The sequence below is a fragment of the Leuciscus leuciscus genome, assembly GCF_965113295.1.
Source record: "Leuciscus leuciscus genome assembly, chromosome: 1".
Classification (NCBI taxonomy): domain Eukaryota; kingdom Metazoa; phylum Chordata; class Actinopteri; order Cypriniformes; family Leuciscidae; genus Leuciscus; species Leuciscus leuciscus.
In genome coordinates this window covers 4,411,819-4,434,856 of record NC_138725.1, presented here as the reverse complement: position 1 = coordinate 4,434,856, position 23,038 = coordinate 4,411,819, and the positions used below count along the sequence as shown (strand labels likewise).

Here is a 23,038-nt window from a genome sequence, read left to right as displayed (position 1 = left end):
AAATGATGTGGACAGAGCAAATGCCCGCACAATTGTTGGTAGATCTCCCTTCACATACGAATTCAAGAAGGTCTTGAAGGAGGTACAGGAAGAGCTTGGAAAAGAGGATTCAAAGACTACAAATGATGAAGAAAATGCATACTTCTGCCCTGGCATTGTTGATGTCCTTTTTGACAACTATCTTGGCATTTTTCCACTTTGGAGTGGTCTGCTGTTAGGGGATTTGAAAAGGTATGCAGATGGCAAAGAAGATGACAGCTCCATGCCAAGTAAAACAAGGGACACAAATTGCCATGTTGAGCGATGGTTCGGAATCGTGAAACACTCAATTCTGAAAAAACAAAGGCGATTGAGACCAGGAGCATTTGTCAGAAAAATGTATGGCTCTTTACAGGGGAGGTACAGAGAACACATCATGGCTCATAACTTCTCTGAACATTTGCTACTTAGACCCATCTCAAGAAAAGACATAACTCAATCTCAGGAAGGTTGGGCAAAGAGAGATGGTTCAAAGCCTCAAACCGCCAACTCGAAATTTTACACTCCTCCACTCACTGTTCCAATTCCAAAGAAAACAAAGGCAACCAAGAAAAAAAGCAAAGATGTCAATAACAGTAGTATTGACTTCAAATGTAAAATGTCGGAGACTACCACAGAGGTATGATCATTTAAATTACTAAAATCAACTCATGGTAATTTGTAGAGCCTGAAGCCACCTATAGCACTATAAGGAGCTATACAAATAGTATTTTTATCTTATCTTCAAATTTTTTCTCATTTAAAAAATATGAAAAATATTAATTCATATTCATACACCAAATGAAATGGGTTAGTTTAATGACAGTTGTCTGTACAAGGACAGTAGGATGTGCTGTCAGAGTAGCTTATTAAAACATTTAAAATGTAATTAATTAATATGGAATTTTCAAATACTGTGTGAAGTAATTACAGTTCTCTTCTTCATATCCTTGTAGGTTGATGCCCTTTGGAAATGCAAACCAACTGAAATAGTTGTTGCGGTTATAAGGCATGAACAGAGCCTGAATTTCACCCTGCGGCACAAAGAGTTCCAGACTTTAAGGCCGGATGAGTTCATTGTAGGCGAGGCAAGTTTCTCATTAAAACTGTTCTACCACTTTAATATATTTGTTGACGAATTTGAATCATTAATCTTCTGTACAATATTTTTTAGGCGATTGAATGTTACATTGGAGCCATCCTTAATTCAACAAGTGCTGCTGGCCGGCTATACCACCTGAATCACTACACCATCGATGTCATTTTACACAAATCGAGAGAAGAAATGGCCAGGCAAGGGTTAAGAAATGTAAGAACCTCTGTAATTATTTAATATGTATTTTGTTGCGCTGTCAAAGGATGAATCGTGATTAATCGCATTTGATATTAAATATCTAACAACGACAAACAATTGAGAGGAATTCCCAACTCACTGCAAGCATGTCTCTATTGTTTCTGTATACAAAATGCAGTTGTTCTTTTTTCATTTTCACACATTGTATCAGGTCACATTTGATGACTATGATGGAGCCATTGGATTTGTCAATATAGCAAAAGTACACTGGAAGTTTGTGGTGAGTATAGAGCTCATTGTGTAATAATTTGTGGCTAACGTATCATTCGTCTTTCAAAATTATTATTATTAACAGCATTTCTGCACAGTTCATGGTTTGTGTATTTAAAGCCCATCAGCCTTACAATGCTATAAATATTTATATGAATATAGTGAAGTAAATTCAACTACAAATACATATATTTTGTATTATTATTATTAAATATTTTATATATCACAAATAATATATTTATTTTATATTGCTATCAGTGTGTCTTATCAATTTATGTGAAAACAGTTATGTGTATGGAGGCCAAAATTAGCCAAACTTGACAGTATGTGACTCCTTTACAATGTTAAAAGGACCAATTTTTTAATTAATTCATTTTCAAGGTACTTTTAAGGATGAAGTAATAATTAAAATGTTAAATGTATCATAAATTCAATATTTGTTACTTAGTCGAGAAGTGGAGATAAATATCTTCAGCTGAACAGAGCTGATCACACTTACATGTTCTGTTAAAAAAAAAGTAGGATAACAGTGAAAATTTTTACAGTTTTACATTTAAAATGTACAGACATTTTAAGAAAGAAATGATTTACCTCTTGTGTTGACAGTTTGTCTTGAGCTGTAGAAAATCAGTAATGAGGTGGCCTTGACACCATTGGATTACTGGTCCCTATTCATGTAAAGATTTGAGTCTTAATGGAATGGTAAAATTATATGCATTTTTTTTTTCAACAGTATCTTCATGCCCTTTCAAAACACATTTTTGTGGTTGACCCAATGCAAGGGTCAAACGAAGTGAAGGACTCCAAAAAAGCCTGCTACAAATTTGGGTAATATAAGATGGATTATGGAAACTATTGGGAAAGTTATAAAAAATGGAAATGCAATAAAAAAAATCACTAAACCTTTACTTTTTAGAGAGTATTTCAAGATGCGACGGAATAGACTTGGAAAGGAGGACTGGGTTAACATCAAGTGGCAGCCTGGAAAGATAACCCACACCTTCCAAAAAGATGGTACCAGTTGTGGGGTCTTTGTGATGCAGGTAATTTTATGAAACATATTAATATTAGGATAGATGTGATAACACATACTGTATTTTTACTGTATAAGACACAATACATGTTCTTATGCCATCCGTACAGATGGCCAAGATGACAGTGATGGAGTTTCCAAACATTCCACGGATGTTTGAGATTGACTCATCAAAGCAAGCTCTTCAAAATCTAAGAAGAGACATGGCTGAAGACATTCTAAAAGGATCAGGTATCATATATATTACAATTATGTATACTTATTACAAACTTAACAGTTCATGTGTATGTATAAAATGTATTTCAGTTCCAAACATTGACTTCTGTTCCTTCTGTGGAAATAAAGACCTGCCAAAAACTGTGGATGCTGTTTGGGTGAGATTTATACTTTAATTGTTTTAAAATGTACAGTAGATAATGTAGTGGATTATGTAAAACATCTGGAGTGAAATTCCATGGATTATTTTAAAATCTTTCATTATTGTAACACTTTTATGCATTATAGGATTCCTAAAGCATATAATTGATATAATTATTTATCGCCTTATAGATTCAGTGTGGAGCTTGTGCGAGATGGTTTCACATACGATGTCTTGGAATGACAGCAGCACAAATACCACGCAAAGCTATCCCTTGGTATTGTGCTATGTGCAAAGCAAGTTAAGAGGCCGTAGGAGAGTTTGACAATATCTCTTGTCATTGACTATATTTGGCTCTATAGAAAATGTCCCAGGATTATGCAAAGGTTGTACAAAGGTTGTAAGTTTCTATCACAGTAAAATCTTTGTTAATTTTTTTTTTCATCTTTGTTATTTTTCATAATAAAACATTTTCCCCGAAATAAATTACAGTGAAGTTACTGGATATTTTTCATAAAAATTATACATTTCCAATTGTATATAAAATTTATTTTCCCCAAAATAAGTGTTGTAGTATAACCATCAGGGCAGCAGTGATGTGTGAACTGAATTTGGCAACAATACAGTAAATTACAGTAAAGTTATTGATTTTTTTTCATAAAAATCATAAAAATTCTACATTTACAATTGTATATACAATTTAAAATATATATTTTTCCCAAATAAGTGTTGTAGTATAAACATCAGGGCAGCAGTGATGTCTGAACTGAATTTGGCAACAATACAGTAAATTACAGTGAAGTTATTGAATATTTTTCATAAAAAATCATAAAAATTCTACATTTACAATTGTATATACAACTTAAAATACATATTTTTCCCAAAATAAGTGTTGTAGTATAAACATCATGGCAGCAGTGATGTGTGAACTGAATTTGGCAACAGTACAGTAAATTACAGTGAAGTTATTGAATATTTTTCATAAAAATCATAAAAATTCTACATTTACAATTGTATATACAATTTAAAATATATATATTTTCCCAAAATAAGTGTTGTAGTATAAACATCAGGGCAGCAGTGATGTGTGAACTGAATCTGGCAACAATACAGTAAATTACAGTGAAGTTATTGAATATTTTTCATAAAAATCATAAAAATTCTACATTTACAATTGTATATACAATTTAAAATATATATTTTTCCCAAATAAGTGTTGTAGTATAACCATCAGGACAGCAGTGATGTGTGAACTGAATCTGGCAACAATACAGTAAATTACAGTGAAGTTATTGAATATTTTTCATAAAAATCATAAATCATATATTTACAATTGTATATACAACTTAAAATACATATTTTTCCCAAAATAAGTGTTGTAGTATAACCATCAGGGCAGCAGTGATGTGTGCATTGAATTTGGCAACAATACAGTAAATTACAGTGAAGTTATTGAATTTTTTTCATAAAAATCATAAAAATTCTACATTTACAATTGTATATACAACTTAAAATATATATTTTCCCCAAAATAAGTGTTGTAGTATAAACATCAGGGCAGCAGTGATGTGTGAACTGAATCTGGCAACAATACAGTAAATTACAGTGAAGTTATTGAATATTTTTCATAAAAATCATAAAAATTCTACATTTACAATTGTATACAATTTAAAATACATATTTTTCCCAAAATAAGTGTTGTAGTATAACCATCAGGGCAGCAGTGATGTGTGCACTGAATTTGGCAACAATACAGTAAATTACAGTGAAGTTATTGAATATTTTTGATAAAAATCATAAAAATTCTACATTTACGATTGTATATACAATTTAAAATATATATTTTTCCCAAAATAAGTGTTGTAGTATAAACATCAGGGCAGCAGTGATGTGTGAACTGAATCTGGCAACAATACAGTAAATTACAGTGACGTTATTGAATATTTTTCATACAAATCATAAAAAAAATCATATATTTACAATTGTATATACAACTTAAAATACATATTTTTCCCAAAATAAGTGTTGTAGCATAACCATAAGGGCAGCAGTGATGCGTGAACTGAATTTGGCAACAATACAGTAAATTACAGTGAAGTTATTGAATTTTTTTCATAAAAATCATAAAAATTCTACATTTACAATTGTATATACAATTTAAAATATATATTCTTCCCAAAATAAGTGTTGTAGCATAACCATAATGGCAGCAGTGATGCGTGAACTGAATTTGGCAACAATACAGTAAATTACAGTGAAGTTATTGAATTTTTTTCATAAAATCATAAAAATTCTACATTTACAATTGTATATACAATTTAAAATATATATTTTTCCCAAAATAAGTGTTATAGTATAAACATCAGGGCAGCAGTGATGTGTGAACTGAATCTGGCAACAATACAGTAAATTACAGTGAAGTTATTGAATATTTTTCATAAAAATCATAAAAAATCATATATTTACAATTGTATATACAACTTAAAATACATATTTTTCCCAAAATAAGTGTTGTAGTATAACCATCAGGGCAGCAGTGATGTGTGCACTGAATTTGGCAACAATACAGTAAATTACAGTGAAGTTATTGAATATTTTTCATAAAATCATAAAAATTCTACATTTACAATTGTATATACAATTTAAAATATATATTTTTCCCAAAATAAGTGTTATAGTATAAACATCAGGGCAGCAGTGATGTGTGAACTGAATCTGGCAACAATATAGTAAATTACAGTTAAGTTATTGAATATTTTTCATAAAAATCATAAAAAAAATCATATATTTACAATTGTATATACAACTTAAATATATTTTTCCCAAAATAAGTGTTTGTAGTATAAACATCAGGGCAGCAGTGATGTGTGAACTGAATTTGGCAACAATACAGTAAATTACAGTGAAGTTATTGAATATTTTTGATAAAAATCATAAAAATTCTACATTTACAATTGTATATACAATTTAAAATATAGATTTTTCCCAAAATAAGTGTTGTAGTATAACCATCAGGGCAGCAGTGATGTGTGTACTGAATCTGGCAACAATACAGTTTATTACAGTGAAGTTATTGAATATTTTTGATAAAAATCATAAAAATTCTACATTTACAATTGTATATACAATTTAAAATATAGATTTTTCCCAAAATAAGTGTTGTAGTATAACCATCAGGGCAGCAGTGATGTGTGAACTGAATCTGGCAACAATACAGTTTATTACAGTGAAGTTATTGAATATTTTTCATAAAAAAATCATATATTTACAATTGTATATACAATTAAAATACATATTTTTCCCAAAATAAGTGTTGTAGTATAACCATCAGGGCAGCAGTGATGTGTGAACTGAATTTGATGACACTATAGTGTGTGACAGTGAAGTTATTGACTGTTTTCGTAGTAACGCTTTTCGGGTTTTGCACTTTGCAGACGGTCCCTTCGGATCTGTCTCTCTGCCGCTTGCGCATAGAGATCAATGTATTTTGTCCACTGCGAGGGAAAGCTCGTTTGGAGGAAAATTAGGTTGTAGCTGATTGTCTACATTACTACGATTAAAAAGAGGTGTTATTTGTGCAGAAACAATGTTTAGCTCACGAGTTATTGACCCGGGAAGTTCGAATCTGTGAATTTACTGCCAACTTTACTCAACTAAAGAGGTGTTTCTGCTCATTGCACCTCACAATCAGAGAGGAACTGCAACCAGTTCAGAAGCCGGAAGTGTACTGAGAGTGAAACTTCTCGCCTTATTAGACATTCTCTGATGTTACTCATGTATCGCAAAACATTATTGGATAATTCTTATAATTGACATTTCTCTGGGCCAATCGGAATCTTAGCACTTTTTCTCTTGGCCAATCGGAATCTTAGCACTTGCGTCAGAATCTTGAAGCACACAGCGTCAACTGAGCTCACCATTGGATGAGACGCCTGGCTACCGTGTGAGTCTAATGTAAACTCACGCATCGCGCATGACATGTCCAATTCGCGAACTAATGACTCCTTTGAACCGATTCATTTTAATGAATGGTTAAAACAACTAATCTTTCCAACTCAGGAGATGTCTGAATCGGTGTTTAACTAATCAGTAACACTTTACAATAAGGTTCTATTTATTACATAAAAAGTACAGTTTGCTTACTCAAGCTTAAGCTTTAAAATAAATAAAACCACTTGTTTTGTTTTTTGAAAAGCATATGACTACATTTTTCCACACAGTGCTATCAAGAATCTTAGCTGTGCAGAATTTGCCAATTTCAAACAAGTCTAGAGTTGGCAACCCTGTGATTAATTACTGTGGCTCCGCCCTAAAGATGTCCAGATTGCCTGTGAGAGCTAAATCAAGCTGTTATGAATTATAAATAACGCTGGCAACAGTGCAGCTGATTTAGGGTTAAGCTGTAGAGCAGTGTGGATCTGAACAGAAGTGCTGCAGGGTTTTTGAAAGAGACTCTTGATTTCTGTCTAGTCTTGGATGATTGCTCTTCATGGCTGTGAGGGAGATATGTGTTTGGAAAGGGCTCATTTTAGCCCTTTTCCTCTTTGCTGTTGATGGACAGAAAAGGCCGTAAGTACTATGGGCTTTGAAGTGAAAAGTGGCCTAATGTCTAATCTATGCTGAATGATGCAGTTGTAAAGATGGCAAAATGAAGCACCAAAGCATTAAATGTTTAAGTTCATTAATCATGTTGTACTTGTTCCCATCTAGTGTTCAAATGATGAATGGGACCAACCAAACTATTCATTAACACTTGTTTTTTTATACAAGTCCCTGTTGAATGGAGTTTGTGTGCTGTTGGAGTTATTGTTCCTCAAATATATTGCTGTACAAAAATGGCTGTATTGTGCTCTTATTTTGGGACCATGGCACATTGTTGTTAAATCAGAGGGTTTCCCATGTGTGTGTGGGTTTTTTTTTTTTTTTTACGTTTGGTACTTCAACCCACTCTCTGATGGAGATAACCACTTTGGCTTATTTTTGATGCACAGACCTGGCAGCCACTTTCTGTGGATGTTCAACCAACATGTAAATGTTTTGACCTGATTCCCTTTGGTCTCTGAACCTAAACTTCATGATGTTTACACAGGTTATTCATGGTGACTTTCCCTGCAGTGATTGAAACTGGATCTGATGCCAAATTGTGTGCAAGTCTTCTGAAACCCCAAGAGAGTCTCACAATGACAGTTTCTCTGCTTGATGACAAAAGGATAACTCGACTTGTGCAGCAAGTTTCTTCAAAGCCATTTCATCAATGCTTTAGTTTCCAGGTCTGTTGTCATGAGACTTTTATTTTATATTTATTTATTTTTTGTCTGAGTTAACTGAGCTTCTCCCACAGGCTCCTCAAGTAGATGGAGAATCTGTGCAGATGCTGAAGGTAGATGTTCAAGGGAAGGTCTTCAAAGCGACTGAAGAGAGAAAAGTCATGTTCAGACGTTACCTGCCTTTGACCTTCATCCAGACAGACAAACCCATCTACAATCCAGGACAAACAGGTGAGCTGTGATTGTCCCTTGGTTTAATATTAGAGGTGTATATAGTCCAGTACGCTACAAGTTCTGATTGTCTACAAGTGCATTATGCAAATAATATGAGTTTATCTGTCTTTGCAGTGAATTTCAGAGTTGTCACCATGGATGCCAAATTTGTGCCACTTGATCAGATGGTAAGGTCTGGCCATGAACAAATTGCAAATTTATCGCAGGTTATTTTTACGTGCACAGTTTTGCAGTTCTCTTCAATGATTGCTGCAATAGTGTCTATTTTAAATGCTTAATATTCCTGTCTTTGTCTTTCAGTACAATCTGGTGGTTGTGGAGGTGAGAATTTGTTCTGGTCCGAGTCTTTGAATGGAGCCACTGCCACTTTCTGTACATTTTGTTTGCCGTTTTATAAGCTGTTCATTGTTTTAATAGGACAATAATAATAACCGCATTGGTCAGTGGACAAACGTTTCCTCAACGGAGTGGATATTGCAGCTTTCTCACAAGTTAAACCCAGAGGCTCAGATGGGGATGTACACACTAAAGGCTTTTATTGGCGACCAAATGATCTCCCATGTTTTTGAAGTGAAAAAATATGGTAAGTTATTGTGAATGATGTGCAACAGTTCAGAGACAGATCTGAGGTCTTACAGCGTTTTTATTTCTGGTTTAGTTTTGCCCAAGTTTGACGTGACTGTAAACGCACCACAGACGTACAGCGTTGCAGATGTGGGACTGAAAGTCGAGGCTTGTGCCAAGTGAGTGAAACGTACAGATATTATCTTGTCTTGCGGTTGGTCAGTTCTTAATTTTGTCCCTTGTGATGTTTCCCAGATACACGTATGGCCAACCTGTACCCGGTCTAGCCTTGGTGGAAGTGTGCCGTGATCCTTTTCCATTCGTTGTGGTTCCTGATGTGACCCGTCGTTGCCTGACTAAAACTGCAGAGGTTTGACTCCTGCCTTACAGCGGAGGGTTTTTCTTGTGCTTGACTTTAATGTGACTTTGTTCTGTTACCAGATGAATGCCACAGGCTGTGCCTCCCTTAGCATCGGTACATCAGTGTTTTTCAACACTGAATTTGAAAATAATATGCAAGATACTTTTCTTGTAAATGTGAATGTCACTGAGGTGGGAACAGGTGAGCTTTTGGCTGATCTGAACCAATGGTACTTGCTTTAAAGTTTGTTTGCAGTTCTCTTTTTTTTATTTTTATTCTTTTATATATTGCATCTCTCCACCCCCCAGATGTAGTCATGTCAAAATCTGCAACAGTGTCCATTACATTTGAAGTCGGCAGAGTTATATTTTTGGACATCCCAGAATATTTTGAACCTGGATCAATGATTAATGGGAAGGCAAGTATAATTAATTCCTTGTTGCAGAAGCCTTCACATTGGTTCCCTTTCCTAACCTTCATCATTCCCAAAAGATCTCAGTGTCTCGTTTTGATGGAACTCCAATCGCAAACAAAGCGGTTTATCTCCTGGATAACAGCTGGCCCAACAAACTGCTGCTGAATCTGACCACAAACCAGAAAGGACTGGCCTCATTCTCCCTTAGCGCTGCTAGTCTTCCTAAAGCCGCTCTGAATCTGGTGGTACGATTTGCTCTGTGTTTTGTGAAGTGTTGACTCCGATCTCTGTAGATCTCAATTTCTCTCGCAAGAAGCCAATTCCATTCGTTGTTCCCCAGGCAAGTGCTACTCCAGCGGTTGTCAATGGTTACAAATCGCCATACTTCACTACAGATACAAGGGTTGTTCAGCTTCTCCAACCTGATTCTCCTAACAACCCATCTAGTGAACTGACTATAGTGAAGCTTGAGCAGCCACTCAAATGTGGTGCTGCGTTTCCAGTGACCGTGAAGTATTCTTTTGGAGAGACTGGTGACTACAGCGTTGACATCATCTATATGGTGAGTGGATATCAGTTTTTTTTTTTTTTTTTATAATCATTGCTCTCGACTGTTTATGCACCCACTTGTTTTGTGTTTGTCAGGTCTTGTCCAGAGGATTGATCGTCCTCCATGGATTTCAGACGGTCAAAGCGAGGGCTTCTAATACAGTCACGAGCGGCTCGGTGTCTTTCCAGCTGTCTGTCAGTGTCGATATGGCTCCAGTAGTGCAGATTCTGGTCTACTGCGTTCTGCCCAGTGAGAATGTTGTTGTTGGTAGTGCGTCGTTTGAAACCGAAATGTGTCTCCGAAACAAAGTATGATGTGCATTAGCACTTTTTTGGCTTTAAGTGGGGTATGATGACGTGTCCTAAAGCGTGTTGGTCCTTGTTCCAGGTGTCTCTACAGTTCTCTCCTGCTACGGCCGTTCCTGCTGAGGGAAATGTTCTGACTGTCTCTGCTCAAGCAGGATCTCTGTGTGGCATCAGTGCTGTAGATCAGAGCATCTGGATCTTGGAGCCAGGAAGACGTCTGAGTGCGAAAATGGTATCCTTGTGCAGTTGATTAAAATTCTTGTTGGCTTTGACTGACATTCAGGTTCAGCTTTAGAATTTGAGTAATGCTGAGAGAAATTGAACAAACCTATTCTGTTATGATTATAGCAGTTTTGGTGTACATCTTAACATACATTTATGTACTCTGTGACATAACATTCCAAACAGTAATGAATCTTGTTCAACATTTTTTTTCAAAAGTGACCTTTTTTTCATGGTTTCAGGTGTTTGACTTGCTCCCGGTGCGATCACTATCAGGTTACCCAAACAGCGTTCAGGATGAACCAGAGTGTCTAGGTTTTCGACCACGTCTAGCTTTTGATATAGATCCTGCCTACACTTCTCCTACAAATCAAGCCTACACAACCTTCAAGGTAGAAAACTGTATTTTGTGACTACATGGTCACAAACTGAGTCATTGACTTTAAATCTGTCTTGTGTTTTGACTTGTCTCTCTGACAGAGCCTGGGAATGAAGATCGCAACAAATCTCGCTGTACAAGCCCCTCCGTGCCTGCTGTATCCCAGTTTCCCAGATGGTAGGTCTATGCAGAGAGGTCGTTCTTTCAGTGAAAAATTCTGCATGACTTGGTGAACTTGCTTTCAGTTATGTGAGGTTACCCTTATGAAAAAGTATACTTGAGTGATGTCCAAGTGTATTTAAGTATACATTATGTAGTACATATACTGTCAATATGTACTAGTAGTAAACTTGTAAGTGTACTATTTTAATACCGCTTGGGACTAAATTGGCCCACTTTTAGAATATAAGTGTGTTTAAGTGTAAGAGTAGTAAACTGTAAGTGCACAACTAGTTCACAATTGCGTTTCTCATTTGTACTGCAAGTGAACTTATGGGTATACTAGTAGTTTACTAATTTAATACATGTAGCAATTTTTTTAGTTTACGAAAGTACACTTTGAAGTATACTCAGTAAACTAGTTTAGTAGTTTTATACTAGTTCTTTAAGTGAATTTAACATCATACTTGTAGTTTACTAATTGTATATTTTTGCTCTTTTACCGTGCTAAGCTACTAGTTTAGTAGTTATATACTGCAAGTTTTCTCTAAGTGAACTTAAAATTATACTTGGCTTACTAGTATATTTTTGCACTTGCAGTAGGCCTATACCACTATATTTTTGCACTTGCAGTAGGCCTATACCACTGTTAATTTTTTTTTTTTTTATATACTTGAAATACCTTTAACTGTACTTTAATTTTAAACATTTTATTAGCTTCATGCATCCTATTTAATCAACACTTGAATGTTGGTAATGTAGTGAATTTCTAGCTCAAATGATATAGGCAATCAATTATGATGAATTGGGGTTATGGTTCATCTATTTTGCATACAGTTTAATAAAATTATTGAAGCTGAAAAATTGATCAATTGTGTATATATCAATAACCCATCACAATGAATTATAATTTAATCATTAATATATCAGCGGTCCATTGTTCAGATCAATTATCAGAATAACTTTTAATGGAAATTAATGTAGTTCTCAACAGTTGTTTGTCCAACAAACGGCCCAAGATTAACCCATCAATTTCTCAACAAAAACGATCTCTTTCTTCTAATTCGAAGAAAGCTATTTTCTGGCCATGAAAAATCACCTTCCTGTTCTTATAAGATTTAGGTTACTTAAATAGTAACACATTTGTAGAGCTTTTTGTAGTTGTTAGATCGTAATGTTTCAGGGACTTTGAAATGTTGAGCAAACCGCAGCAATCAGGCATATATTGTTTTTAATAATATAACTACGAATACAGGATATTACAATTCACACAAGTATGCATACACAAAATACGAACACAAACAAATACAAGATACGAATAACGAAAGAGAGTGAGAGAAAATGAGAGGGAGTCACAGGTATAGCAAGTTTCAAACAGTGAAGTCTGAGACACCAAGCCTTTGAATCGCCCGAAAGGGAATAGACAACCTTAAGCAGTTTTGATTTACACGCCGTTTAATGTTTGATCACATTATCTTACATTTGCGTGAGCAATCTTCTATCACTTGTTTCAGCTTCTATGTTTTGATCCGGAGATTCTGTACTAGATGTGTCATAGCGCCCCCTACCATATAACAGTGAAAACATGGACAGCTGGAATTCAGTCAATGGTGGGAAAGAGTAAAGTAGAAGTTAATTCCTATACACTACCAGTGGACTAGCCTACACAAAAAATCAGATACGCAGCATTAGAAATATGTTTTATATCAATTTTCTAACAATGTAAGTTTCATAAGACTGTATATGAAAAACTATGTAAAATTATATTTAATGGGCTACTTGATCAAGAGTTCAAACAACTAGGATACTTAATTATACTTTTGTATATCTCGATCAAAAGATTGAGTACAAGTACAGGCCAAATATACTTTTCTCTCAGTATAAGTCAAGTACACATGTAACTAAGTATATTTGAGAAGTGTATATAAAATGTAGACTGAAAGTATGCTTTCTTATTTTTAGTTGAAAATAAGTATACTAATAGAAAACTTAAACTTTTTTTGTAAGGGTTATCACTGTGTACAAGATCAGGTTCGGTTTCTTATTTTATTTACTCTAAGCTATTCCACCCAAAAGCTTGATGCTATCTGAACATGTTAGTTTATAAGACGGTGTGTAATGTTTTTTAAAAAAGTATTTATTAAGCTACTCAAACAAAATAGTAAACAAGTACAAGCCAAGAATACTTAATTATACTTTAAGGAGAACTTGGTAACTTTTTTTAATGTAATAAAACTGTCTAGAAATCATTTGGATGGTTAAACAACCTGTTCTGGTGATATTGACTTTCCCCGCTCCCCCCAGCGTTCCCAGGTGAAATTGGAAGTCTCGTGAGAAACGAGAATGAGAACGAGCGCGAAATACAAATTGCTTTATGGCAATTCGACATAAACAAACACGCATGTATGATGTATTACCAGATTACCCACCTCGGTAGACATAGCTCCACACAATATAGTTGGCTTGCTCCGATCAAAACAAACGCACATGAGCAGCGGTAGAGAGGGGGAGGAGGCCGCCGCAAGTGAGTTTTTTTTTTTACGACCGTGTTGTGAAATATACGCCCCCCCACAGCTGTAGGGGGAGCTCGTGGGGAAAACATGCGACAACAAAAGGGAAAATCAGCGAAGAAGTGAGTAGAGTTCGCTAGAGTTACCGAGTTCTCCTTTAAGTAGCCTATATCTCGATCAACAAGTATAGGCCAATTTGAAGTGTATTTCTGAGGAGTACATACAAAGTATACTTTTTAGTTTAAAAGTATACTAATAGCACACTTTAATAAACCTTTTTTTCGTAAGGGTACTACTTGTGGATCAACAAATTGTTGGGTGTTTTAATCCTTTCCATAAATGCAATAAGAGGGGCAGTTATGAACCCTGTTTATTCTGCAGATACTAAGACAGTTTGGTGTAAAATTGCTTGTCTTTCAGTGGTGGTTTTGAATGGTCCTGTAGAAGAGGCTGGACCCAACACTTCCTCTTTTGAAGTGACTGTCAGGACTTACTTTCCAGAAACATGGCTCTGGCAGCTTGCTCGTGTGGGGTTCGTGAAGCATCTTGTTCCTTCTAAAGCTACTTGCGCAGTTTTTCTCCCTGTTCCCCTTATTTTTCTCCTGTCTTTCAGAAACACTGGATCAACACGAGTTCCCCTCACTGTTCCTGACACCATCACCACATGGGAGACTGAGGCGTTCTGCCTGTCTTCAAAAGGTTTTGGTCTGGCTCCTCCTGCTCTGCTGACAGTCTTCCAGCCCTTCTTCCTGGAGCTCTCCCTGCCATACTCCATTGTCCGTGGGGAGTCTTTTGAGCTGAAGGCCACAGTCTTCAGCTATCTGTCCAAGTGCATCATGGTCTGCCATGGTTTCTTTTATAATTCATCTGTATAGAGAAGGTCATGTGTCTTTGCTCCATGTGTTCTGTTTCATTGGCAGGTTAAAGTAACTCCAGCTTCATCCACTGCCTTCACTCTTAAACCATATACTGATCCGTATTCATCCTGTCTTTGTGCCAATGGGAGAAAGACCTTCAAATGGATTCTCTCAGCTTCTGTTCTTGGTCAGTTTTGGATCCTCTCTAAATTAAGTGTATATTAAGGGTGTTGCTCACTTCCTGTCTGTCACTGCAGGAACTGTCAATGTGACTGTCAGTGCTTCAGCTGAAGCATCCCAGACCCGATGTGGCACTGAAGTCGTGACTGTGCCCACGAGAGGACGCATCGACGTAGTCATTCGAAGTCTACTTGTCCTGGTAAGTGTTAACTAGCCTTCTGTAGTCTGGTCATGGAGCTCATGCTGCTTTACTGATGTGGTGTTATTGCTTCTATAGCCTGAAGGAGTTGAAAGGACAAACACCCAGAGTTGGTTACTGTGTCCAAAGGGTTTGTTTGCACTCCATGATTCCCAAATACGTTCTCCCTGTATAGCCAAACATTAGCCTAGCTCTAAAATGCTGATCCCTTCTCTTGTCTGCAGGAAAAGATCTTTCTGAAGACATGACTCTGAGATTTCCAACAAACATGGTTCAAGGATCTGCCAGATGCTCAGTTTCAGTCCTTGGTACTACATTTCATTCAGTAGAAACTGACGTGAAGTTTGGTAGAATAACTGTTTCTGATGTGGGTTTTATGCTTGACCTCTTGTAGGGGACATAATGGGTCGTGCGCTGAAGAATCTAAATGGGTTATTACAGATGCCATCTGGCTGTGGAGAACAGAATATGATCATTCTTGCTCCAAATATTTACATCCTACTGTACCTGAAGGTCACAGGGCAACTCACCGCAGCCATCCGAGAGACTGCCACAGGCTTCCTTCAGAGCGGTATGGATGACCAAATCCACTTTATATATGTAGGAGACTCAATTTCAAGGAAGCTTTGTCCTGCTCTTCCCATTGGACTATCACTTACATGTGCTGTATGATCTAATCAGGATACCAAGGACAACTGAACTTCAGACACAGCGATGGATCATACAGCACATTTGGTTATGATGAATCAAATACATGGTGAGTTTCACACTGTCCTACTGTTGTGTATAATCTGTCGTGGCACAAACAGTTTGTTTACTTTGTCAATCTTTTTCACGACCAGGTTGACTGCCTTTGTCATGAGGTCCTTTGGTCTAGCGAGGCAATTTGTCTTCATTGATCCACATGTCCTGCAGAGTGCAAAGGATTGGCTGATCAGCAAGCAGGGTTCAGACGGCTGTTTCATGCAGCAGGGAACTCTGTACCATAGTGACATGAAGGTGCATTACATGTTTCTAAATGCACTGGACAATGGACTGGTCTTCTAAATCAGTCTCCTTTTCTTTCTTTTAAGGGTGGAGTTGGTGACAGTGTGACCATGACTGCCTACATTGTTGCATCGCTGCTTGAACTAGGTGTCCCCACCACGGTAACCAATCCAGTAGTTGTATAAGCTCCTTGCAGATGACCCTCCTGTTCTGGCTGACTGATATGCGCTTTTTTTTTTTTTTTTTTTTTTTTTAAGGATCCTGTCATTACCAACGGTCTGTCATGCTTGAGGCCTGTCGTTGGGAACCTTGGAAACACTTATGTCACGGCTCTGCTGGCCTACACCTTCAGTCTGGCCGGAGAGACCACCACTCGATCACAGCTTTTAACTGCCTTGAACAACCTTGCAATTTCTGAAGGTAAGATTTACCAGCCTCTTGATGTTGATTCATCAGGGTCTTTGGCATCAACTTTCTCACCTCCATCTTATCCTAAGGCACTAAGGTCCATTGGTCTCAGACGACATCTGGTGATACTCTGGCGGTGGAGATCAGCTCTTACGTGTTGCTAGCGGTTCTTGCTGTTCAGCCTCTCACGGCAGCTAATCTGGGTTATGCTAACCGCATTGTCAACTGGCTCGTGGCCCAGCAGAATCCCTATGGAGGGTTTTCCTCCACCCAGGTGCCTCTGACTACCAAACATGAGTGCAATCATTTTAAGGATTTATTTTAATCTTGTACTTGTTTTTAGGACACTGTGGTGGCTCTTCAGGCTCTGTCTGTGTACGCTGCTCAAGTGTTCAGCTTGGACGGCTCCAGCACTGTTACCGTACAGTCCTCAGTAGTAGGAGGAGACTCTTATAGCTTCAAAGTGAATCGGGACAACAGGCTGCTGTATCAGGAGAAGCCACTGAAGAACGTTCCAGGCAAATATAGTGTTAAAGCATCAGGATCCTCTTGTGTGTCTGTGCAGGTCTGTATCTTCATCCCATCTATCTATATTTGTTGTGCACAGCCAAATCTAAATGTTTTGTTTGATTTTTCTACTCGTACTATAGGTTGCGTGTTTCTACAACATCCCAACACCCGTTAAAGTCTCCATGACGCTGAGTGTCGAAGCGAAGGTGACTGGAGACTGCCAACCACTTGGAGCCAATCTCATGTTGAAGTTCACTGTGAAGTAAGCCGCATTGTGTCCTGTAACCAACTGATGTTTATGACTCATTAACCGTTTGTCACAGACTCAAGTGTCTTATATCATTGGAATCCTTGGGTCAAGCCGAACAAAAATGGCCTCAAGGATTTAATTTCCGGTATGCAAATTTTTCCGCCATATTGGATTTTGTCCAAAACCTACTTTTGCGAACTAGTCCCTGGTTTTTTGCCCGATCGGAACCAAACCAGTGCAGAAATGTTCACAGGGGTCTGATTATCAATAATTATCGAAAAAAAGTTGAAATTTCGATCCACGGTTGCTAAGGGGTGTCAAAACGTTAGAAGGAGGCGGAGCCTATTTTACTAAAATGGCTATAACTCGTGAACGAAATGAGATTTTCACCAAACTCGGTACACGTGTATGGGTTCAGTCTGGGGTCACAGTAAAAAAATCGCGACGATTGAGCACTAGGTGGCGCTATAACATGAAAAAAACATGAAAAGGGCTATAACCACCTGACCATTAGTCAGATTGACTTGAAAATTGGTATGCAGTGTCTTGGTCCAAGGCCCCATGTATATCTATGAGGACATTGGTGTATCTGAAAAAACATGGCCGCCATTGGCCAATGAAGTTTGAGCACCTATTAGACAAGGTTAACGGAGGCCGATCGGAACGAAACTCGATGGGCATGTTCGAGTCATGGCCCTAGAGGTCTGTAAGAATTTTGAAAGAAATCGGCCACTAGTTGGCGCTAACGAGTTTTATGGCTCTGTAATCACGTGGCACAATATGCATATCATTTGATAGATCTGCTCATGCTGAACAACTTTGCCTCAAGAACCATTGCTGTCAATCAAACCGTTCATTAATTATTTGCAAATATGTTAAAAGCCTACTTTTGCGAACTAGTCCTAGGTTTTTTACCCGATCGGAACCAGACCAGTCTAGGACAATTTTATGGACTCTCTAGATCAATAATTATCGAAAAAAAGTTGAACTTTTGCATTTGGATGGCTGTAATAGGGTCATTTATAAAATGGGCGTGGCAAAATACATTAAAAAGCCTATAAATCCTAAATGAAAACTCAGAACTTCACAAAAATTGGTGAGCATATGTGACATAACATCATTAACAAGCTTGCCCAATTTTATGGAGATCGGACCAAAGGTGGCGCTATAACTGTTAAAAAGCTTTAAAACCATATATTACCAATGGTAAATTGCCTGCATTGGCTGTAAATGGTCTTTTTAATCTATGATCATATAATTTTCATATAATAATGTTCAAAACTAGTGCAGTACAATTCTCTGGACTCTCTAGATCAGTAATTATCAAAAAAAGTTGAACTACTTCATTTGGATGGCTATAATAGGGTCACATCAAAATGTGGCCTTGACCAAGTGTCCCTGAAAGCTTATATCTTTTAAGATGCTCAGATCTTCTTAAAAACAAGTCAGAACATGTGAAATATCACTCTGAACAAGCATGAAAAATTTCAGACAGATCGGACAAAATTTGACTCTATAACAGTTTAAAAAGGTGAAAATAATATGAATACAATGGCATATTAAGCCAATAAGTGGTATTTTACTGCCCCCTGCTGTTTAAAATAGTTATTTTGTCATATTGTTTCTATAATTCATATTTAGACTTTATAAAATCATTATTTTAACATTTACAATTACATTTAGTCAATCCATCTGTTAGTGTGTGTGTGTGTGTGTGAAATCATGAAGATGAAGATGAAACTGAAACTGAGCCAATAATGGTCTTCTAGTGCCCTCTGCTGGCCATTCTACTTATTAATGAAGTCTTTTGACATGTGCTTTTGAATTCATAATTAGACATTGTAAATAATACTAGAATGTGGTGTATCAAGGTAAATCATGCTAGAACATGGTAAATCAAGGTAAACTAAGATGAATTTATGGTAAACTATGCTAGAACAGGGTAAACCATGGTAAATCATGATAAACTATGGTAAATCATGCTAGAATGTGGTATATCATGGTAAATCATGCTAGAACATGGTAAATCAAGGTAAACTAAGATGAATTCATGGTAAACTATGCTAGAACAGGGTAAACCATGGTAAATCACAATAAACTATGGTAAATCATGGTAAATCATGCTAAAACATGGTAAATCAAAGTAAATTAAGATAAAATCATGGTAAACTATGCTAGAACATGGTAAATAATGGTAAACCATGGTAAATCATGATAAACTATGGTAAATCATGCTAGAATGTGATATATCATGGTAAATCATGATAAAGGGAAGCTGTGTTCTTGGTCTGGACTAAACCTCTTTTTCACCCTCATTCAGATACAATGGTGTAAAATCAAGCACTAACATGGTTCTAGTTGACATTAAGCTCCTGTCAGGCTTCACGGCAGATGCGTCACTGGTTTGTATTTAAGATGATTTAGAAAGTCCCAAGATGCTTGAAGCTCCTTCAATTGTAATTGTGCAAATGATGTTCCCCTCAGCTTGGTTCTTCACCCCAAACGTTTGCCCCACTAGTGGAGCGGGTTGATGTTGAAGATGATCATGTCCTAGTGTATCTGAAAGAGGTGAGACTGGGTATATTACTAGCTGCCATCTTGAGTGTTGTGTATTTGCTGTTCATCCTTTCTGTCTTGTAGGTTCCCAAAGGCGTCCCCATGAGTTACACTCTGCTGCTGAAACAGGTTCTTGCAGTGGAAAATCTCAAGCCAGCAGTCATCAATGTTTATGACTACTATCAGCCAAGTACGCTTTCATCCTAACCATGCTTTGCTCTGGCTGAATTCACTGTTAAATGAGTTCATTTTCTGTTCCTATTTCAGGTGATTCATTTGAGACCACCTACACATCTTCCTGTCCATGATTTGATTCAGTACTGGCTGTAGGACATGTGACTTGAATAAAACCACTATACAACCAGTTCTGTTGCCTCTTGTTCCTAACTGCACTTTTGCACTGCACTTTCCTTGATCTTTTGACAGTTAAGAGTTCATTACACTATAAAATACCCTGTAAGTTTCAAAACTTCCTTATTTCAAAAACTGCCTTTATTGAAACCAGGGCCAGAAAACCAAGGCATCTCAAGTGGAGACTTGTCACCTCACAGGGCAGTTGTAGACTGCCTTTGCAGAATAATATCAACGCCTGTAGGCTTGTTTGAGATGCGCCTTGCCTCGCCTGAGATGTGAGTAGGCGGCTGCCGTGAAAAGTGCAGGCAAACCGGACAGTTCTCTCTTCTCGCAGTGGATCAGACAGCTGCGAGATCAAAAATGGATATCGCGGGATTCACGCTTGTGCACAGTGTTGCTAAAACTGGATGTGTTTTAAGTTCTGTTGCTTTTAAATAAAAATAAATATAATGAACAAGACGCCCAGAGTATGTATTTAATTCCATTCCAAAAACATGTTTATCAATCTTTTTTTTCTTTAAAGGTGGTATCAGCGATTTCAGGCCCAAACATAAATGTTCACATTCATCTAATCTTACCTAATGATCCGCTAGCTGCCCACCCCATAAGCATGCCGTCAAAAAAAACGCGTCTCTGTAGGCAGCCTAGGCTCTGAGATCTGCACACAAAAACAGTTGTCTTCACCCAGTTTAGCCAAACACTCAAAACCCAAACAAATAGTGTTCCAACCAATCACTGACAGGGGTGGGTGTTGTGAGGTTTTGCGCTCGTGCACGGCTGCCTATGACGAGCCTAGGCTGCCTACAGAGACGCGTTTTTTTTTATGGCATGCTTATGGGGTGGGCAGCTAGCGGATCGTTAGGTAAGATTAGATGAATGTGAACATTTATGTTTGGGCCTGAAATCACTGATACCACCTTTAATACGACACGTTTTCTTTAAATAAAAATTGCAATGCATAACCCATTGAGATCGCACTGTCAGATAGTTTGAGAATATTCACACATAACGTATACACATAAAACATAGTTTTAAAATAATTTTTAAAAAAAGAACAATTCATCACGGTTGTTTTAGCTAATGATCATTAAGCTGTGTCGTCAGCAAGTCGTTTCCCATCATGCTTTTGATCAGCGCAGTCGGTGGAGAGCAACTGCGCTCGACTGCAGAATTCGACACATCCGCCTTGCGCTCTCGAGAGTTTTTTGACATATGTTAGCATGACATCAGAGCAAGGCGGACCCAAGGGGGCAATCATTCGGAATAAACTGAATTTTCCCCGGGCGCTGTCATTGATTAGCAGACCATCACCTGCTGTTAGCATTCCATTGACTCCCATTCATTTTGGCGTCACTTTGACTGTGAATAACTTTACATCTGAGGCTTTAAAGACTCCATTTGTCCATTATTTATTTCTAAAGAAACATGAAAAAGTATAAAAGGCTCCATTACCTTGTATCTTACGCTATGGCCCTGTAGAAGCAGTTTTTGTAAAAGTAGGCTAACGATTGATTCATAACCACGCGACTCTCTGTCGCACAGTAGAGAGATTACCGTATGGACAGGAGGAGAAGCTCGCGGGCAATCGGGGGGACGTGTCAAGAAGAGACCGTCATTCTTGCCTTCAAAAAGTTCACTTTTGAAAACTTGATTACAGTCAGCAATGTGGTATGAGGACAGCAATGCTAGAGCCTTTATGTAAACGGGTCACGTGCTGTGTTTGTCCAGTCAATATTATTGACACCGCAAATAAGGACTTTAGCCCGGGATTTAGGAATGTGCAGTGTGAAACGGCAGCTTATGAATAACCAGGATTCCTCAGATGTTCCTCGGTTATGCGCAACAGAATGATAGTCACCCCTGCAATTGCTGAAAAATAAGCAATTTAACAAAAGTTAAGGGTCAAGAGCCCAACTAAAGCAAACGCTGATCACCATGATGGGGACCTCAAAGAAAACATTTTCAACCATCATCTAAACATCTGTTGACTCTCAATAAGAACTTCTGTAGACGTCTGATAGAAATAGTCAATCTGTTTAGTACAGAGATGGGAAGTAACGAAGTACAAATACTTCGTTACAGTACTCAAGTAGATTTTTCTGATATTTTTACTTTACTTTACTATTTATTTTTATTATTACTTTTTACTTTTACTCCTTACATTTTAACTTGAATATCGGTACTTTCTACTCCTTACATTTAAAGGAGTCATAACCTAGTATTACATTGGATACCTACTGCTGTATTATAGTATTTCAGGCCCTTCTAAAAAAGAAAAGTGGAAAAAAAATAAACACAGACCTACTTTTACCCTTATTTCTGAAGGCATTATTGTCTCGCGAGATCAATGCGATGTTTTGGCTGTCATGGACGCTCATTTTAATAATGCAAATGATGGGCGCGTTGATTGGTTGAAGGAAGGAGGGGGGTTGACACGCAGGTAACTTCAGCATCATTACAAACTGACATCATGGCGCAAGTGGTGAATGAACCCGACTCGGCCGCGACCTACGGGATTCAACCCTACATGTTTGAGCCGGACTCTGAACCAGAGCTGGAAAGGGAAGATGTAGAGTTGTTGGAAGGACGTCTACATCAAGATGTCTCTGAATGGTAAAGACAATCATTTTGACTGAGACATACATTAACATCGGTAACGAGCTAAAACGTTTGTTGCTATTTTCTCCCACATAGGTTTACCTTTTATTTAATGTCGATTACATTAACGGAGATGTAGTCTACTTATTTTATCAGCTTACAGTGGTTATTGAGATGAGACGTTTACTATCATGTGCTGT

The 23,038-nt window shown here is 37.4% G+C and overlaps 2 protein-coding genes across 2 annotated transcripts; both read left to right on the top strand.

The window, feature by feature from the left end:
* The first annotated feature begins 1,536 nt into the window (after window positions 1–1,536).
* LOC309474018 (uncharacterized protein) lies at window positions 1,537–3,360 on the top strand. The gene is made up of 6 exons (XM_082136283.1): window positions 1,537–1,592; window positions 2,316–2,410; window positions 2,499–2,625; window positions 2,726–2,846; window positions 2,922–2,989; window positions 3,165–3,360. The coding sequence occupies exons 2-6, from the start codon at window positions 2,358–2,360 to the stop codon at window positions 3,276–3,278; spliced, it is 483 nt and encodes a 160-aa protein (XP_081992409.1). The 5' UTR covers window positions 1,537–1,592; window positions 2,316–2,357; the 3' UTR covers window positions 3,279–3,360.
* A 4,019-nt stretch (window positions 3,361–7,379) lies between these two features.
* On the top strand, window positions 7,380–20,251 carry LOC309494246 (alpha-2-macroglobulin-like protein 1). The gene is made up of 34 exons (XM_082163507.1): window positions 7,380–7,542; window positions 8,063–8,243; window positions 8,315–8,471; window positions 8,589–8,641; window positions 8,775–8,795; window positions 8,892–9,057; window positions 9,133–9,217; window positions 9,294–9,408; window positions 9,480–9,600; window positions 9,708–9,817; window positions 9,892–10,059; window positions 10,155–10,376; window positions 10,460–10,672; window positions 10,752–10,901; window positions 11,134–11,283; window positions 11,372–11,447; window positions 14,360–14,471; window positions 14,553–14,778; window positions 14,860–14,983; window positions 15,054–15,175; window positions 15,254–15,305; window positions 15,400–15,483; window positions 15,570–15,746; window positions 15,857–15,932; window positions 16,018–16,174; window positions 16,249–16,323; window positions 16,420–16,582; window positions 16,660–16,844; window positions 16,914–17,135; window positions 17,221–17,342; window positions 19,651–19,732; window positions 19,815–19,898; window positions 19,971–20,076; window positions 20,154–20,251. Exons 1-34 carry the CDS (start codon window positions 7,463–7,465, stop codon window positions 20,192–20,194), a joined length of 4,278 nt encoding a protein of 1,425 aa, XP_082019633.1. The 5' UTR covers window positions 7,380–7,462; the 3' UTR covers window positions 20,195–20,251.
* Window positions 20,252–23,038: the final 2,787 nt, after the last annotated feature.

Bases quoted from the DNA above. Each gene is read 5' to 3' on its own strand.
- LOC309474018 (XM_082136283.1), top strand. From the start codon at position 2,358: ATGCAAGGGTCAAACGAAGTGAAGGACTCCAAAAAAGCCTGCTACAAA. The intron at 2,847-2,921 runs GTATCATATATA...AATGTATTTCAG, and splicing joins AGACATTCTAAAAGGATCAG to TTCCAAACATTGACTTCTGT. The intron at 2,990-3,164 runs GTGAGATTTATA...ATCGCCTTATAG, and splicing joins AAACTGTGGATGCTGTTTGG to ATTCAGTGTGGAGCTTGTGC.
- LOC309494246 (XM_082163507.1), top strand. From the start codon at position 7,463: ATGGCTGTGAGGGAGATATGTGTTTGGAAAGGGCTCATTTTAGCCCTT. The intron at 7,543-8,062 runs GTAAGTACTATG...ATGTTTACACAG, and splicing joins GTTGATGGACAGAAAAGGCC to GTTATTCATGGTGACTTTCC. The intron at 17,136-17,220 runs GTCTGTATCTTC...CTCGTACTATAG, and splicing joins CCTCTTGTGTGTCTGTGCAG to GTTGCGTGTTTCTACAACAT.